Genomic DNA, 18326 nt, shown 5'->3' with positions numbered 1-18326 from the left:
GAACCAGTGAACTACTTTGAGTGGAAGAATCCATGTGGCTCCAATGGGCAGAGTGTTAGCATCAGTGTTAGCATCAGTATTAGCATCAGTATTAGCATCAGTATGAGCATGATAGATAGATAGATATACAGATAGATAGATATACAGATAAATAGATAGATAGATAGATAGATAGATAGATAGATTACTTTATTCATCCCCGAAGGGAAATGAAGTCGTCATAGCAGCCGGTATATTTGAATACAATAAAATACAATACAATAGAATAAAATAAAAAATATTGAGGTAGAAAGAATAAAAACAGAAACACAAGATAAATAGGTAGATAAGGTGCAGTGGCAAGATGATGGTAATAGTACTGATGATATGATGGTAATGTTATTGTTACACAGTATATTAAAAAAGTACAGTATATATAGTATATAATATAACATAATATATATTTATATATGATAGTAATTATACCAATATAATAGCAGTATATAGTAATAATGGCAGCAACAGTGTATATAATAATAGTAAATTTAATAATAATAATAATAACATGTACACATGTATAAATATGTGTAAATAGACTTATATATACACAGAATATACAGAGAGTATGATATAACATGATATGATATATAGTAGAGGTATAAATATAAGTATTTGACTATACAATAGATAATATATATACTATGAGTGTAAGAGTATTAGCATCAGCATCAGTGTTAGCATCAGTATTAGCATCAGCATCAGTGTTAGCATCAGTATTAGCATCAGTATTAGCATCAGCATCAGTGTTAGCATCAGTATTAGCATCAGTATTAGCATCAGTGTTAGCATCAGTATTAGCATCAGTATTAGCATCAGCATCAGTGTTAGCATCAGTATTAGCATTAATCAATAGGAATCTGTTATTGTACAAAATACCAAAGCAGACCAGATGTGCAATTATGTTTATTTTCCTAATTGAAGTTCTATATATTTGGTTTGTGTGTGTGTGTGTGTGTGTGTGTGTGTGTGTGTGTGTGTGTGTGTGTGTGTGTGTGTGTGTGTGTGTGTGTGTGTGTGTGTGTGTGTGTGTGTGTGTGTGTGTGTGTGTGTGTGTGTGTGTGTGATTTGCAGCTTGATTGCTCCATAAAGTTTCTACAGTCCAATAGTTCACTATAGAATCATTTTGTTGGACGTCAGATGTTTTCCACTTAGAGACGAACACACTTCCCCCCCCACTTCCCCCCCGCCCACTGTGTAGTGACCTTGCTGTGAAAGATTCCACTCGCTGCTCATTGCTTCTTGTTCACTGTGCGATCAATGTTGTGAGTGTGTGTAGCCGGCCCACACAGACTCACAACATGTCCACCTCTACTAAACCCAAGCCCAAGGTAACAGCCTCGGTTTGTGTTGCTGCTGTGTGTGTCTGTGTGTGTTTTGTGTGTCGTCGTTGAGTCTTTTGGATCGAAAGAAGATTCTAGAGAATGAAGCTGCTGGTGTTTTGCTGAGTGAAGGGATGGGAGGCAGCTGGAGGGGGGGGGGGCGGTGGGCGGGGCTTCATCTTGGCTCTGTGGTTCGGTCACTGCAGGTGCACTGCGTCTGTCTCTGCTCCCGGAGACGAGTCCTCAGTTCCTCTCCGGCTTCAGGAGCGGAGGACAGACTGTGGCGTCCTCTCAGCCACGACACCAGAGACCCTGAGGCTGCGACTCTGAGGATCCCGTGTGTGGTTTGGTTTTACATTGAACTGTAATCTGGTTATTTATTTCATTTGAATGTCACAGGGACTCTGGTCAGATCTGAACTGTGCATGTGCTTCAGTCATGCACCTTTAGGATCTGACTGCGTGTGTTTTGTTTGTGTGATATCGTTTGCATGAAAGTAAAGTGTTGTTTCATCTTATGACGCATTAGACAAATGTATCTGAAGTGAGTAATCTTGACATGAGATGCCAGTGCTTTTATTAATGCTGTTCTTACTGTGGATTCTATTTAAATGTGTGATCTGGACTTTGTGTTACAGTTGCTAACGACCATAAACTGCTGAGTAACTGCGTGTGCTCTACATTCCTGATTTGCTTCTCACAACAATGTGAAATAATGCATCAGCTGACTGCTGCTGTGACTCCAGAGGAGTTGCTCATGCGTTTTACATCAGATTAATTTTTAATAACAACATAACTCAGGTCGGGCATATTCGTTTTCACCGGCTGAGCTCAATTCAAGCTTCGTAACAATGTCCGTTCCACTTCGTTCTTCATCCTCCTCATCCTCCTCTTCGTCAGGAAATAGACTTTCCTTGTCTCATGAGACTCGCCCATTTCCTGCTAATTCCTTTAGCTTCCATCCGCCCAGTATGGCGTCAGTACGACCCCTATTCATAACAGATGCTGCACCGCGGTAACTAAGTGACTTCACCCACTGTGATGAAAACAGGACATGGAGAATATCTGTGAAATCTGTGAACCTTCTGGAGAGATGGTGCCGTCACCGGGGCGGAGCGTCGGGTGCCGTACGGTTCTGTGCCGTACGGTTCTGTGCCGTACGGTTCTGTGCCGTACGGTTCTGTGCCGTACGGTTCTGTGCCGTACGGTTCTGTGCCGGACGGTTCTGTGCCGTACGGTTCTGTGCCGTACGGTTCTGTGCCGTACGGTTCTGTGCCGTACGGTTCTGTGCCGGACCAACCAGCTCTTGTTTCCAGTGAAGTTCTGTGTTTAACAGGATTTAGATTCATCTTGTTGTTGTTTTAGATTTAGATTTGTCTGTTGTTCACACGACGCTGTGAGAGGTTCGATTTAGTTTTTTACCAGGAAGTCAATTATCCAGGAGATTCCTGTCGTATGTGGATAATCATTTTAATGGAGTGAATCAATAACCATTACTATCCACTGATGTCCGTTATCTCCTCTCAGCACTTAGGCTTCATCCACACTACTTAGTTTAAAACGTATTGCTGTTGCCATGGTTACGCCTGCCATCCACAGTGCTCCAGAGTTTTCAGGTTTGGACCAAGAATTGTATCTTAGAACTATTCTTAGTTAATGTACCTTGAATTCTTATATTAACAATAACTACATATTTGACTAGGATATTGTTCTTGTAATCCCTCTGTCGTTGTGTGTTTGGTGTGTGTGTTGTGTGTGTGTGTGTGTGTGTTGTGTGTAAGGGCCGGTCCCTGTCCTGCTGATTAGCAGCAGGCCACGCCTCTCTCACACATTCCAGCACTCATCAGCAGCCTCAGTGTTTCTAACTGGACGTGGTGCTGCTCATGTTCTCCAGTAACTCACAGACCCTCAGGGACACATGTGGAAACAAAGGTTGAAGCTCTTCCAGTTTCTCTCAGCCCACAGATCTCCGTTACCATATCAACCATGACAGCACCAGTGTGTCTTTATAAAGAACAGACACATTTCAGCTGTAGTTTCCTCACAGCTGCTGTTTCCTGCATCATTTCCTCACAGAAAGATTTCAGCAGCAGCAGTGATGTTGCATTTTCTCTCTCTGGGCCTGTAAAGGTGGATGATTGGACTTAGGAAGGAGTTCGAGTTATATGAGCATCCATGCGTGTGATGCCCCCTGTCAGAGCTGCTGCTGGTATCCGGGTGTGTGTGTGTGTGTGTGTGGGTGTGTGTGAGAGTGAGGGCAGGAACCCTGTCGAGCAGCTGTGAGCTGCAGAGAGGGAAAGCTGTTATCTGCTGCTACAAGGAGGAGGAGGAAGTGTTATCAGCCGTAGCCGTGCTGTGAGGCCTCTGGTTATTTCAGGCTGAGACACTTTGTGATGGAACGTTGTTGGAACAGAGACGTTGTTCAGCTCCCAGCAGACAGGAGCTTTCAGCTGAGCATTCATTCTGTTCTTTTAGATTAGATTCAACTTTATTGTCATTGCACAGAGCACAAGTGCTTAGTAGGGGTGGGAATTGGCAAAAATGTGACGATTCAATAGTATTGCGATTCTGCGATATATTGCGATACTGCAAGTATTGCGATTCGATTCTGCGATATATTGCGATTCATGTCCCCCATATTATTCAAAGGCATTACAAAAAATGAGGAAAATCAGACTGCTCACCTCACTTCAAATGTCACATTTAATTCTGTGAACAACATTGTCTTCTACACATTAACTGAAGTGCAAAAACTTTGTCCTTGAACATTCAGGACACAGGACCTTTGTAATTATTTTCTGAATAGGAGACCTCTCACATGAACGCTGAGCTCCCAGCACATAACTTACAATTATTTAAATACAGTAACATCAAGCAGACATAATAGAGTAACATAAACCTGAGAATAATCATATAAATAAGAGTAACCTAGAGCTTCAATCATATTGAGAAAAATAAACAAATGTGTTCTACTAGAGTCCAGTCCAGTTGGCTGCAAAGGTCATGACCCAAAATGTTAAATTTTTTTTTTTTTTATAAATATTGCAATACTTTGTGCTACAGTATCGATATAATCGCGGGCGCAAAATATCGCGATACTTAACAGAATCGATTTTTTCCCCCACCACTAGTACCTAGACAAACGAAAGTATGTGCATATGTAGAATGGAATATGTAAATAAATAAGATGTGTAAAGTAAGAAATAGATATGGAATATGAACAGTATAGATACAAGAATAGCAGCAATAGAAGTACGATGTTTATGTCACTTTTAACACGTCTGTTCAGTTACGTGACTGAACATTTATTGTGTTACTGCAGTTTTTAATCACATGACTCAGATTGGGCAACGTGACAGTAAATCATCTGTGACTCGTGTTTATGTCCCTTCGTGTGCAAAGGTTATGAATTCAACTCTTCAGCCAGAACAACGGTGACCAACATTTACAGTTGAGATAAACTGAGATGAATAGATGTTGTTCTCTCACAGTGTGTGTGTGTGTGTGTGTGTGTGTGTGTGTCTGTGTGTGTGTGTGTGTGTGTGTGTGTGTGTCTGTGACCAGCACCGACACCAACTGACTCCTCATCAGCTGGTTCATGTTAAACTGTTCCAGCTGATGGGACCAGCCAGCACTTTGTTATATTAAATGACGACAGTGAGACTGTACACACACACACACACACACACACACACACACACACACACACACACACACACACACACACACACACACACACACACACACACACACACACACACACACACACACACACACACACATCATCAAGAAGCATCACATGAGTCTCAAACACTTCTGTGCCTGTTCCTAGTTTCCTAGTTTACTAAAGAACGATCTCACAAAGTGTGTGTGTCTGTGATGTGTGTGTGTCAGTTGACTTTGTGTTTCACTGACATCACAGCAGAATCAGGCTGAGGTCAGTGAAATCCCTGAGATGATTTAAGCTCTGGGAACAGGGGGGGGTGGGGGGGGGGGGCTGGCAGACGTGTTCCAGGCCACATAGCGAGTCCATGTTCCTAATCTTCTTACAGTGAGAGCAGTGTGTCTGTGTTGTGTGTCTGTGTGTGTGTGTGTGTGTGTCTGTGGAGGTAATGACACCTCATCTGTTCACTCCACTAATCCTTTCATTGAGCAGAGACACGGACCAGGAGACGCACGTCCAGCGCTTATTGTCTCCCTGTGTGCAGCATCAACAAAAAGCCTCTACACACACACACACACACACACACACACACACACACACACACACACACAGAGAGACACAGACACACACAGAACTCGGATGTCAGTTATTGTGCCTCGGGTCGGCTCGTTGACCTCAGTTTGTTTCGATGGATCAATATCTGCGTCTCTTTGTCGTCTGATGGGCGGAGTCTGATTCATAAACAGAAAAGATTCAAATTTATTCTGTTTGGTGCTTTATAAACTCAATATATATGTATATATATATATATATATATATATATATATATATATGTAGAGAAAGAGAGAGAGAGGTTTCATATTTTACAGTTTAAACCATTTCTTTCTGGCTCAGATTATTCATCGTTTGTTGTTAAAACGACCCGATGGTTATTAGTTCTGTTGTAATAACTGGTCTCTCTCTGCCCTGTGGGTCTCATGGTCTCACTGGTGGAAGCAGTGAGTGACTGGTGCCCCCCCCCCCCTCAGAGCTGACAGCAGCAGTCTCATTGTGATGGGAGCCTGGTGACTGTTCGCCTGCCGGTGGAATGTCCGTCTCCGCCCCTGTTTGGTATTTTACTCTTTCAGCTGCCGCCCCCCCCCCTCTGCTGCCCAGTGTGGGACAGGAAGTGTGTGTGGGGGGGGGGCTGACTGGTTCTATCCGGCTTCAGAGTTTAAAGCCAAGTTTGTGTCAAGACTTCAGTTGCATAATCTCGTTCTTTTTGTTTCTCCTGAACTTCTAAAGTGAATTCTCTGATGAGAAACTAACACTTCAAACTATTTGTGTTTGTAACGAGGAAGAAAATATATATTAATTTAATTGATTTAAGTTTTACGCTTGTGATAATGTCATTACATCTAATAACGTGTGGTGAAAAACGTGTTGATAACACAAGGGGGCGCCAGAGGATGTCTGCAGAGGTGCTGAGAAAATGTTCATATCTCAAAAACTCACAAATGTTCGTTTGAAATAGTTAGTTGATGTTTTTAAATTGAGAAATATTGTGAATCAGTAAATTCAATGATTTTATTTAGAAATGTTTGAACACCATTTTCGCATTTTTACCATTTATCATGGTTTATTGTGTTACACAAAGTTTTACAGATTTTAGAGAGATTTAGCATTTGAAGATTCTCCAGGAAAAGACGGAAGTAAAGAACCAACGTAGACACGTTGTATGTTTCAGAGCTCACAGAGTTCAGCTCCTATGATGTAAAACAGGTTATTTGATGTGTGTTCATATCTTACTCATACTCTTAATGTTGTGTTTTTCAGAAGATGGACACCGCAGGGGCCAAAGTGCTGGAGACAGCCGAGGACATCCAGGAGCGCCGGCAGCAGGTGCTCGACCGCTACCGTCGCTTCAAGGATTTGTCGATCACGCGCCGGGCGAAGCTGGAGGACTCGTACAGCTTCCAGTTCTTCCGGCGTGACGCGGACGAGTTGGAGAAGTGGATCCAGGAGAAGCTGCAGATCGCCTCCGATGAGAACTACAAGGACCCGTCCAACCTGCAGGTCTGTACGCCTGGTGGTTAAACGACTCCCTGTGGTGACGCTGGTCGTTCTGTCGACTCAAAGACCAACTCGACTGTTTCCTCAGACTGATAGAGAGATAGATAGATATAGGGATGGATAGAGAGATAGATAGATAGATAGATAGATAGATAGATGGATGGATGGATGGATGGATGGATGGATGGATGGATGGATGGATGGATGGATGGATGGATGGATGGATGGATGGATGGATGGATGGATGGATGGATGGATGGATGGATGGATGGATGGATGGATGGATGGATGGATGGATGGATGGATGGATGGATGGATGGATGGATGGATGGATGGATGGATGGATGGATGGATGGATGGATGGATGGATGGATGGATGGATGGATGGATGGATAGATAGATAGATAGATAGATAGATAGATAGATAGATAGATAGATAGATAGATAGATAGATAGATAGATAGATAGATAGATAGATAGATAGATAGATAGATAGATAGATAGATAGATAGATAGATAGATAGATAGATAGATAGATAGATAGATAGATAGATAGATAGAGTCGTCATAGCAGCCGGTATATTTGAATACAATAAAATACAATAGAATAAAATAAAAAATATTGAGGTAGAAAGAATAAAAACAGAAACACAAGATAAATAGGTAGATAAGGTGCAGTGGCAAGATGATGGTAATAGTACTGATGATATGATGGTAATGTTATTGTTACACAGTATATACAAATAGTACAGTATATATAGTATATAATATAACATAATATATATTTATATATGGTAGTAATTATACCAATGTAATAGCAGTATATAGTAATAATGGCAGCAACAGTATGTATAGTAATAATAATAATAATAATAATAATAATAATAATAATAATAATAATAATAGTAATATAATAATTATAATTATAACAGCACATTTATAAAAATGTGTATATAGACTTATATATACAAAGAATATACAGAGAGTATGATATAATATATGATATATAGTAGAGGTATAAATATAAGTATTTGACTATACAATAGATAATATAATATACTATGAGTGTAAGAATATGTAGACAGAGTGTGCAAAAGACAATATTATTGTATAAACAGATATATAATATCAATATGGTTTATATGAACACATATCACATATGATGTGAAGTAAGTGTATATGGAGCAGAGTGTTGTACAGGTCCACAGTGCAAGGAGACAGGTTTAGTGCAGTTTTGTGATGAGTTTGATTCATGTCCTTCATCTTCTTCTTCAGGGGAAGCTGCAGAAGCATCAGGCGTTTGAAGCTGAAGTTCAGGCCAACGCCGGTGCCATCATCAAACTGGACGAGACTGGAAACCTGATGATCACAGAGGGACACTTCGCCTCTGAGATCATTCGAGTAAGAGTGATGAAGATGTTGTCAGTGTAATGAATGGAATCTGTGTACAGTAACATTCTGTGTATCCATGGTGCACCGGACAGTTATTCTGCATCATTAAGGAGCAAACACACGATCTCAGAGGAGCATAGAGAGCTGAACGTTCTGTTAACTCATCTGCATCTGGTTCAGTCCTACACGCCGTACCGGACTCAGCAGAGACCCATAGTGTCAAGTTTCAATATGGCTGAGTACATTCTAGTAGGTGTTGCTCTGCTGTGACTCTGTGTGACTCTGTGTGCTGTGGGAGTTCTTCCAGATCATCTCTTCTGTCCTAGTGTTCTACATTTATCAACCCTTCAAACACTTTCTAATTAAATACAGAGGAACACTTTTGCTGATGGATTTTCGTGAAACCTTTTTTACAAATTACCATAATTTCTAAAACCTTCCCTATTTCTACTAACTTTAAAAACCATCTGCTGTGTGTGGTAGACTCGTCTGGAGGAGCTGCATCGTCTGTGGGACCTTCTGCTGATGAGGACCAAGGAGAAGGGCACGCGTCTGCTCCAGGCCCAGAAACTGGTCCAGTACCTGCGTGAGTGCGAGGATGCCCTGGACTGGATCAGTGATAAGGTCAGATTCAACAGGAACTAGTTCAGAAAACTCAACAATTCATCATTAAAAAGCTATGTTTTCAGCTGCTAGGGACAGGAAACCACAGAAGTTTGTGTCAAAGCACTGTTAAGACAGTTAAGACATTCCATGGTACCACAGGATTCCCCTCAGTTAGAGAGGTATCCTGCAGTAGGTAGCCACCTCCTCACAAAAACATCAGACCTTAATTGTAATTGAGCAGTTAAAGCCTCCATTCCATACACCTCCCTCAGCTTCTGTTTCCACTGTAGGTGGCTGTGGATTCAACCATTTTATTGTCACCATTTTCCTAACAGTCATCAAGAGTATATGTAACAAGTGCTCTTGGTCTCTTGTGTACATGCCTTCAGGAGTTAGATCGAAAAGAAACTGACTTGGGGTGAACAGTAAATTAATTCCCAAAACTTTATCTATCTCACTCTTTATCCCCTTCCAGAAAGGAAGCATCATTGGGCAATCCCAAAACATGTGTGAGTGGTCGCCAACCATTCCACATCATCTCCAGCAGTTTATTGCCGCTGGATTATCTGCAAATGTAGAGACCACGGAGGGCGTCTTAAAGAACCTAGTCTTCATCTTCCAATCAAACTCCTTCCACATGTTACTATTGATACCTTTATGACATCCAATGCACATTGTTTCCCACTCCACATCCTCAATTATAATATTTAACTCCAGCTCCCATTTGTTTTTAATATAAAAAGTGTTGTCTGATGTATCCAGCAACAGATTTCTGTATATATGGGAAACATGCTTTTTACTGGGTCATTGATGTTTAGTTATATTAATAAAGTAAATTTCCATGTTCGTTGGAGCATTTTTGATTTTATTCCAAGCTGTATGGTTGTGTAAAAGCACTTTGATGACATCCTGAATGTTTCCCTCCACCTGAAGGAGACCATGGCCACCTCCGAGGAGCTGGGCCAGGACCTGGAGCACGTGGAGCTCCTGCAGAAGAAGTTTGAGGAGTTCCAGACGGACCTGGCGGCTCACGAGGAGCGTGTGAACGAGGTGAACCAGCTCGCCGCCAAGCTGATCCAGGAGAGCCACCCCGAGGCCGAGCTCATCGTGCGGAAGCAGGACGAGGTGAACGCGGCCTGGCAGCGGCTGAAGGGTCTGGCCCAGCAGAGGCAGGGGAAGCTGTTCGGAGCTGCGGAGGTGCAGCGCTTCAACAGGTGAACATCACAGGAACATCAGAGGAACACATGCACGGCTGTGACAGTGTGTGTGTGTGATGACGCTCACACACTGTGTGGTTTCCTCCTGACAACAGGGATGTGGATGAGACCATCAGCTGGATCAAGGAGAAGGAGCAGCTGATGGCCTCTGATGATTTTGGTCGTGACCTGGCGAGTGTTCAGGCGCTGCTGCGTAAACACGAGGGTCTGGAGCGAGACCTGGCTGCTCTGGAGGATAAGGTCCGCCCGGGGCTGCTCTGCAGAGAGTCAACACAAACACAGCAAATTAAAAAACAAATAAGTCTCTAATCTCTCATGTTGCTGGTTCCACCAGGTCAACACTCTGGGCGGTGATGCAGAGCGCCTGCAGCAGACACACCCACAGAACGCCTCCCAGATCCACCTGAAGAAGGACGAACTCGTCACCAACTGGGAACAGATCCGCACGCTGGCCGCCGAGCGCCACGCCCGCCTCAACGACTCCTACAGGTACAGTGGTCGATGCGTTAATGTCCCAGAATGCTTAGAAACATGAACGCCACACGTCCTCGGGCAGGTGTTAGCTTAGAGATGGCGTCCAGACATCTGCTCACTGCTGCCCTCTTGTGACCTTGACCTTCAGGCTGCAGCGCTTCACGGCTGACTTCAGGGATCTGACCAGCTGGGTGACGGAGATGAAGGCTCTGATCAATGCTGACGAACTGGCCAATGACGTGGCTGGAGCCGAGGCTCTGCTGGACCGCCACCAGGAGCATAAGGTAAAGAGTTGCATCAAAAAGTCAATTTCACACATTTCATTAAAGAAGCGACGTCCGTTTGAAGTGTTGTGTCCTCTCGTGGTTCAGGGAGAGATCGATGCTCACGAGGACAGTTTCAGAGCCGCTGATGAAGCGGGTCAAGCTTTACTGAACACAGGTCACTACGCTTCTGAGGAGGTCAAGGAAAAGGTACATGGAGATCAGACCTTCTCTCTTTGCTGCGGTGTAGGTGTGTGGTGTGGTAGCTTGTTTAAACCTGCTTGTTGTGTTGTTGTGTTGTGTAGCTGGGCGTCCTCACCGAGGAGAAGGAGTCTCTGCTGGAGCTGTGGGAGGTTCGCAGGCAGCAGTACGAGCAGTGCATGGACCTGCAGCTCTTCTACAGGGACACGGAGCAGGTGGACAACTGGATGAGCAAACAAGAGGTAACCTCCTTCAAGTTCAATGCACCATGAGAACAAGATTTAAAACCATGAACATAAATTATTTTCAAAGTTTTAAACGCTGATATGATTTTACTTCCTGTTTCTTTCTGCGTTCAGAAAACACTCCGACATTACTTTGGTTTTAGAATCTGTTTTCTCAGAAGGAATATTTTGTCCTAATGGGTTCAAACATGTCTTCAGGACCGAATAAGTCTGGTGCATAAATGTGTTTTATAGATTTTCACGTAGTGTTTTCCTTGTGCAGGCGTTCCTCCTGAACGAGGACCTGGGCGACTCTCTGGACAGCGTCGAGGCTCTGCTGAAGAAACACGAGGACTTTGAGAAGTCTCTGAGTGCCCAGGAGGAGAAGATCACTGTACGCTGCTTTAACTTTGTCCACTTCCCGTGTTATAAAGCAAGAATATCATTCTTACTTCATTCTTGTGCTGTTATGAAATAGAATTCACTCTGTGTGTATTTGTCTCCAGGCTCTGGACGAGTTTGCTACCAAACTGATCCAGAACAATCACTACGCCAAAGAAGACGTTGCCACCCGTAGAGATGCTGTGAGTCAAACTTTCAGCTTTTCTAACTTCATTTAAATATAATGATGAATCAAAATCTCGATGTGAACACAAACTCAAGACGTCTTCTCTCACTTTCCACATCTCCAGCTGCTCAGCCGTCGTAACGCTCTGCATGAGCGAGCTCAGTCCCGCCGCGCCGCCCTGGAGGACTCCTTCCACCTGCAGCAGTTCTTCAGGGACTCAGACGAGCTGAAGAGCTGGATCAACGAGAAGATGAAGACCGCCACCGACGAGGCTTACAAGGTGATTCATCAGAGAGCTGGATCTTGCGGTGTGTGTGTATTGAAATCAGTTGCACGCTCCAACCTGTCTGCCTCTGCTCTCTGGACCACAGGACCCGTCCAACCTGCAGGGCAAGGTGCAGAAGCACCAGGCCTTCGAAGCTGAGCTGTCGGCCAATCAGAGCCGGATCGACGCTCTGCAGAAGAGCGGCCAGGAGCTGCTGGACGGGAAACACTACGCCTCCACGGAGGTGGACGGACGCATGGAGGAGGTCAGCTCCCAGTGGAAGAAACTGCTGGAAGCCACTGAGCTCAAAGGTACCAGGAAAACAATAATCCTGCATTTAACTTTATTATTATTTAAAAGAGACTTAAAATGGTTAATTCCTCACAAAGACATTCTACAGAAGACTGAGCTGTGTTGATGGGACTTGTTTGTGTTTAGGCATCAAGCTCCGTGAGGCCAACCAGCAGCAGCAGTTCAACAGGAACGTGGAGGACATCGAGCTGTGGCTGTACGAGGTCGAAGGTCACCTGGCGTCAGACGACTACGGCAAAGACCTGACGAGCGTCCAGAACCTGCAGAAGAAACACGCTCTGCTGGAGGCGGACGTGGCCGCTCACCAGGTGCACTGCTGCTCACTCACGAAGGATTTGATTGATAACTGTGTTTATGTTAATGATTCTATAAACGATTCTGTGGACGTCTTCTTTAGGATCGTATCGACGGCATAACGATTCAGGCTCGCCAGTTCCAAGAGGCGGGACATTTTGATGCTGACAACATCCGTAAGAAGCAGGAGGCGCTGGTTGCTCGTTACGAAGCTCTGCGTGAGCCCATGGCCGCTCGCAAGCAGAAGCTGTCGGACTCGCTGCGGCTGCAGCAGCTGTTCAGAGACATGGAGGACGAAGAGACTTGGATCAGAGAGAAGGAGCCGATCGCTGCCTCCACCAACCGAGGTAACGCCCCCCCCATCCAGAGAAGCCACAGGATTACAGTCAAGTCCATATACAGTCTCAGATGTTTGGTTGTTACTGTGGTTTCATCCTCATATTTCAGATGATTGATAAAGTTCTCCGTGTTCCACAGGCAAAGACCTGATCGGAGTCCAGAACCTGCTGAAGAAGCACCAGGCCCTTCAGGCGGAGATCACCGGTCACGAGCCGAGGATCAAGGCCGTGACCCAGAAGGGAGAGGCCATGGTGGAGGAAGGTATTCAACCCAGATCAAAGCCTGGCTCCGTATCTTCTGTGACTTTGTGAAGATGTTTTCTAAGAGATGTTGTCCTCTGACCCGGTCGTTCCCAGGACACTTTGCTGGTGAGGAAGTGAAGGTGAAGCTGACTGAGCTCCATGGACGCTGGGACACTCTGAAGGCCAAAGCGTCCCAGAGGAGACAGGACCTGGAGGACTCTCTGCAGGCTCAGCAGTACTTTGCAGACGCCAACGAGGCGGAGTCCTGGATGAGGGAGAAGGAGCCCATCGTGGCGAGTCCGGACTACGGGAAAGACGAGGACTCTGCTGAGGTGCGTGAAGGGAGGAGATGTGGTCTTCTCTCCTGAATCCTGATCTAACAGAACGTTTCTGACCGTCTCTGCTGTTTCCATCTTCAGCTCCATTTACTTCATGCTAAATACTTTGTTTCCCACAGGCTCTGCTGAAGAAGCACGAGGCTCTGATGTCGGACCTGAGCGCCTACGGCAGCAGCATCCACGGTCTGAAGGAGCAGGCCACGTCCTGCCGGGTGAGAGACACATCTCCACCTCTGTCCACACAGGCTTCAACCAGCGGATCAGGAGTGATCTCCATCCTGAAAACATCTCACACACACTGGTCATGTGCTGCTAACAGGAAGTTAACTGTCCTGTTTGCATTTGAATTGCTTGGTTACAGAAACAACTACAAACAGCGATGATGAAAAGTAAGAGCAGGGATTTGTTTTGGGGCAGAGTCGGGATGAGACCTTCGAAACACGAGACTATCGGGAATTTTTTTCTAATAATCAAATTGAGTTTTTTAGACAAAGACAAATCAGTGACACAGATTATTGGTCTGTTTTATTAAACAGCAACAAGTGGCGCCGACTGATGACGAGACCGGGAAGGAGCTGGTGCTGGCTCTGTACGACTACCAGGAGAAGAGTCCACGGGAGGTGACCATGAAGAAAGGAGACATCCTGACGCTGCTCAACAGCACCAACAAGGTCAGTCTCTGGTCCTCAGAGATGAAGCATGTTGAGAGACAGCAGCTGGTCCAGTGGATGAGATGCTTCAGGCTTCTCACTGATCACCTGTGAGAGGTCGTGGGACGTGTTGATGAACTGGACACGTCTCGTCTGTCTCAGCTGTTCACATGTTGTCCTCCTGGTTCCTGCAGGACTGGTGGAAGGTGGAGGTGAACGATCGTCAGGGTTTCGTTCCTGCAGCGTACGTGAAGAAGCTGGACCCCACCCAGTCGTCCTCCAGGGAGAACCTGCTGGACGACCACGGCAGCATCGCACTGCGACAGGACCAGATCGACAACCAGTAAGAAACACACACATCACACAACCTGCACACAGTCGCACACTAACTCGTCTCTCACTGGTTTCTCAGTCTTTTTAACCTCTTGACCTTCAGTAGATCATGTCTTCTGCTCAGTTTTTGCACTAACGCCCTTTCCCTCTGGGTCTCTGCTGTCTCTCCTCTGCTGTCCCTCCTCTGCTGTCCCTCCTCTTCTGTCTCTCCTCTTCTCCTCTCCTCTTCTGTCTCTCCTCTGCTGTCTCTCCTCTTCTGTCTCTCCTCTTCTGTCTCTCCTCTTCTGTCTCTCCTCTTCTGTCCTCTCCTCTTCTGTCTCTCCTCTTCTGTCTCTCCTCTGCTGTCCCTCCTCTTCTGTCTCTCCTCTTCTGTCTCTCCTCTTCTCCTCTCCTCTTCTGTCTCTCCTCTGCTGTCTCTCCTCTTCTGTCTCTCCTCTTCTGTCTCTCCTCTTCTGTCTCTCCTCTTCTGTCCTCTCCTCTTCTGTCTCTCCTCTGCTGTCTCTCCTCTTCTGTCTCTCCTCTTCTGTCTCTCTCTCCTCTTCTCCTCTTGTCTCTCCTCCTCTTCTGTCTCTCCTCTTCTGTCTCTCCTCTTCTGTCTCTCCTCTCTCCTCTTCTGTCTCTCCTCTGCTGTCTCTCCTCTTCTGTCTCTCCTCTTTCTGTCTCTCCTCTGCTGTCTCTCCTCTTCTGTCTCTCCTCTGCTGTCTCTCCTCTTCTGTCTCTCCTCTTCTGTCTCTCCTCTTTTGTCCTCTCCTCTTCTGTCTCTCCTCTTTTGTCCTCTCCTCTTCTGTCTCTCCTCTTCTGTCTCTCCTCTTCTGTCTCTCCTATTCTGTCTCTCCTCTTCTGTCTCTCCTCTTCTCTTCTGTCTCTCCTCCTCCTCTCCTCTTCTCTTCTGTCTCTCCTCTTCTGTCTCTCCTCTTCTGTCTCTCCTCTTCTGTCTCTCTTCTGTCTCTCCTCTTCTGTCTCTCCTCTTCTGTCTCTCCTCTTCTCCTCTCCTCTTCTGTCTCTCCTCTTCTGTCTCTCCTCTTCTGTCTCTCCTCTTCTGTCTCTCCTCTGCTGTCTCTCCTCTGCTGTCTCTCCTCTTCTGTCTCTCCTCTTCTGTCTCTCCTCTTCTGTCTCTCCTCTTCTCCTCTCCTCTTCTGTCTCTCCTCTTCTGTCTCCTCCTCTTCTGTCTCTCCTCTTCTGTCTCTCCTCTTCTCCTCTCCTCTTCTGTCTCTCCTCTTCTGTCTCTCCTCTTCTCTTCTGTCTCTCCTCCTCCTCTCCTCTTCTCTGCTGTCTCTCCTCTGCTGTCTCTCCTCTGCTGTCTCTCCTCTTCTGTCTCTCCTCCTCTGTCTATCCTCTTCTGTCTCTCCTCTTCTGTCTCTCCTCTGCTGTCTCTCCTCTGCTGTCTCTCCTCCTCTGTCTCTCCTCTTCTGTCTCTCCTCTGCTGTCTCTCCTCTTCTGTCTCTCCTCTTTCTGTCTCTCCTCTTCTGTCTCTCCTCTTCTGTCTCTCCTCTTCTGTCTCTCCTCCTCTGTCTCTCCTCCTCTGTCTCTCCTCCTCTGTCTCTCCTCTTCTGTCTCTCCTCTTCTGTCTCTCCTCTTCTGTCTCTCCTCTTCTGTCTCTCCTCTTCTGTCTCTCCTCTTCTGTCTCTCCTCTTCTGTCTCTCCTCTTCTGTCTCTCCTCTTCTGTCTCTCCTCTTTCTCTCTTCTGTCTCTCCTCTGCTGTCTCTCCTCTTCTGTCTCTCCTCTTCTGTCTCTCCTCTTTCTCTCTTCTGTCTCTCCTCTGCTGTCTCTCCTCTTCTGTCTCTCCTCCTCTGTCTCTCCTCTTCTGTCTCTCCTCCTCTTCTGTCCCTCCTCTTCTGTCTCTCCTCTGTCTCTCCTCTTCTGTCTCTCCTCCTCTTCTGTCTCTCCTCTTCTGTCTCTCCTCTTCTGTCTCTCCTCTTCTGTCTCTCCTCTTCTGTCTCTCCTCCTCTCCTCTCCTCCTCCTCTCCTCTTCTCCTCTCCTCTTCTCCTCTCCTCTTTCTGTCTCTCCTCCTCTTCTCCTCTCCTCTTCTCCTCTCCTCTTCTGTCTCTCCTCTCCTCCTCCTCTCCTCCTCTCCTCCTCCTCTCCTCCTCTCCTCTTCTGTCTCTTCTCTTCTGTCTCTCCTCCTCTTCTCCTCTTGTCTCTCCTCCTCCTCTCCTCCTCTCCTCTCCTCTTCTGTCTCTCCTCCTCCTCTCCTCTCCTCCTCTCCTCCTCTCCTCTGCTGTCTCTCCTCTTCTGTCTCTCCTCTGCTGTCTCTCCTCTTCTGTCTCTCTTCTCCTCTCCTCCTCTCCTCTCCTCTTCTGTCTCTCCTCTCCTCTCCTCTCCTCTCCTCTCCTCCTCTCCTCTCCTCTCTCTGATAACTCTCTCTGTGTTCCCTCCTGACACGGAGCAGACTTGTCACCAAGGAGAACTGCAGCGTGTCTGTGCGCATGAAGCAGGTGGAAGAGCTGTGAGTAGGAACCAGCGTCCCTCTGCGTGTCCTTGTGATCATGAGACTGTCATCAGCAGTTTGACTCCTCCCACTCCCCCCCTCCACCCCCCCCGAACACCCTCATGTGGTGACACTGTGTGTACGTCGTCCTCATCTTCTATCAGCTCGTTGATAGAAGTTCCTCTGACGCCGACCTCTCCAACCCTCTCATCCCAGACTCCTCGTGGATGTTCATCTCTCAGTTTCCTTTCTGTTCTCAATCAAAACCCATAAGCAGTTTTATGTTCTGCACTTATCGAGCTTTGATTCATTTTTGTATTAGTTACATTAACCCATTAAGACCTAAGGTGCCGGAAAAACAGTTCAAGTTCTCAGCCTCTGAGGCAGATGGAGACATGAAATAAAAACATTTTACAGCTTAAACATTTGGCTTTAAATGTAAATCATCATCTTTTTCCCAAAGTTCAGGAACATTATGAAAAACCCATAAAGGCGTCAAACCAGCTGAGATCCTCCTCTAACATGTCAGTCACAGGTCAGAAGGTCAGCATCGTCTGGGTCTGAATCTTCTTCATTATTATTTTCATCGATGAAACTGTAAATATCTTTGATGAAAAAGCATCTCATCAGTGACGTGTCTTTCACCTCACACACACTTCTCATCCGGCTCTGGGAGAAACACACAAACACCACACAGGTCTTAATGGGTTCAATCCAGGACACGAGGTCCCAGGTCCTCTTCTGTTCATCTCCATCAGTGATCCCACCGGGACTTTACAAACCTTTCTGATTGAATTCTCTGTTCTCTCTTTGATTTGAAGGTACGGCACTCTGCTGGAGCTGGGAGAGAAACGTAAAGACATGTTGGAGAAGAGCTGCAAGAAGTTCATGTTGTTCCGCGAGGCCAACGAGCTCCAGCAGTGGATCAACGAGAAGGAGAGCGCCCTCACCAACGAGGAGGTGGGCTCCGACCTGGAGCAGGTGGAGGTCCTGCAGAAGAAGTTTGACGACTTCCAGAAGGTAACGTCCACACGCAGGTCTTCAACATTCCTCCTGTTCAGAGTCAAAGTCCTCACATCACAACTCTGCTTCTTCTACAGTCCTAC

The 18326-nt window shown here is 45.9% G+C and overlaps 1 protein-coding gene across 3 annotated transcripts in view; it reads left to right on the top strand.

Moving 5' to 3' along the window:
• The window catches only part of sptan1 (spectrin alpha, non-erythrocytic 1), a 32931-nt gene that overhangs the window by 1500 nt on the left and 13105 nt on the right, over positions 1 to 18326 (top strand). For all 3 annotated transcript variants that reach the window (XM_061070023.1, XM_061070017.1, XM_061070026.1), the window contains exons 2-22: positions 6837 to 7076; positions 8349 to 8474; positions 8949 to 9089; positions 10005 to 10285; positions 10384 to 10528; positions 10623 to 10777; positions 10911 to 11046; positions 11134 to 11235; positions 11331 to 11468; positions 11734 to 11844; positions 11957 to 12034; positions 12143 to 12298; positions 12390 to 12594; positions 12722 to 12903; positions 12993 to 13236; positions 13367 to 13489; positions 13585 to 13802; positions 13928 to 14020; positions 14345 to 14479; positions 14653 to 14801; positions 18042 to 18240. In XM_061070023.1, the coding sequence (XP_060926006.1) occupies positions 6840 to 7076; positions 8349 to 8474; positions 8949 to 9089; positions 10005 to 10285; positions 10384 to 10528; positions 10623 to 10777; positions 10911 to 11046; positions 11134 to 11235; positions 11331 to 11468; positions 11734 to 11844; positions 11957 to 12034; positions 12143 to 12298; positions 12390 to 12594; positions 12722 to 12903; positions 12993 to 13236; positions 13367 to 13489; positions 13585 to 13802; positions 13928 to 14020; positions 14345 to 14479; positions 14653 to 14801; positions 18042 to 18240 (3354 nt within the window). In that variant the 5' untranslated portion in view covers positions 6837 to 6839. The remainder of the gene's footprint in view (positions 1 to 6836; positions 7077 to 8348; positions 8475 to 8948; positions 9090 to 10004; positions 10286 to 10383; positions 10529 to 10622; positions 10778 to 10910; positions 11047 to 11133; positions 11236 to 11330; positions 11469 to 11733; positions 11845 to 11956; positions 12035 to 12142; positions 12299 to 12389; positions 12595 to 12721; positions 12904 to 12992; positions 13237 to 13366; positions 13490 to 13584; positions 13803 to 13927; positions 14021 to 14344; positions 14480 to 14652; positions 14802 to 18041; positions 18241 to 18326) is intronic.

This window comes from Limanda limanda, chromosome 1 (assembly GCF_963576545.1).
Source record: "Limanda limanda chromosome 1, fLimLim1.1, whole genome shotgun sequence".
Classification (NCBI taxonomy): domain Eukaryota; kingdom Metazoa; phylum Chordata; class Actinopteri; order Pleuronectiformes; family Pleuronectidae; genus Limanda; species Limanda limanda.
Note: the sequence above shows the minus strand (reverse complement) of the source record. Positions and strands in the feature narration are given on the sequence as shown.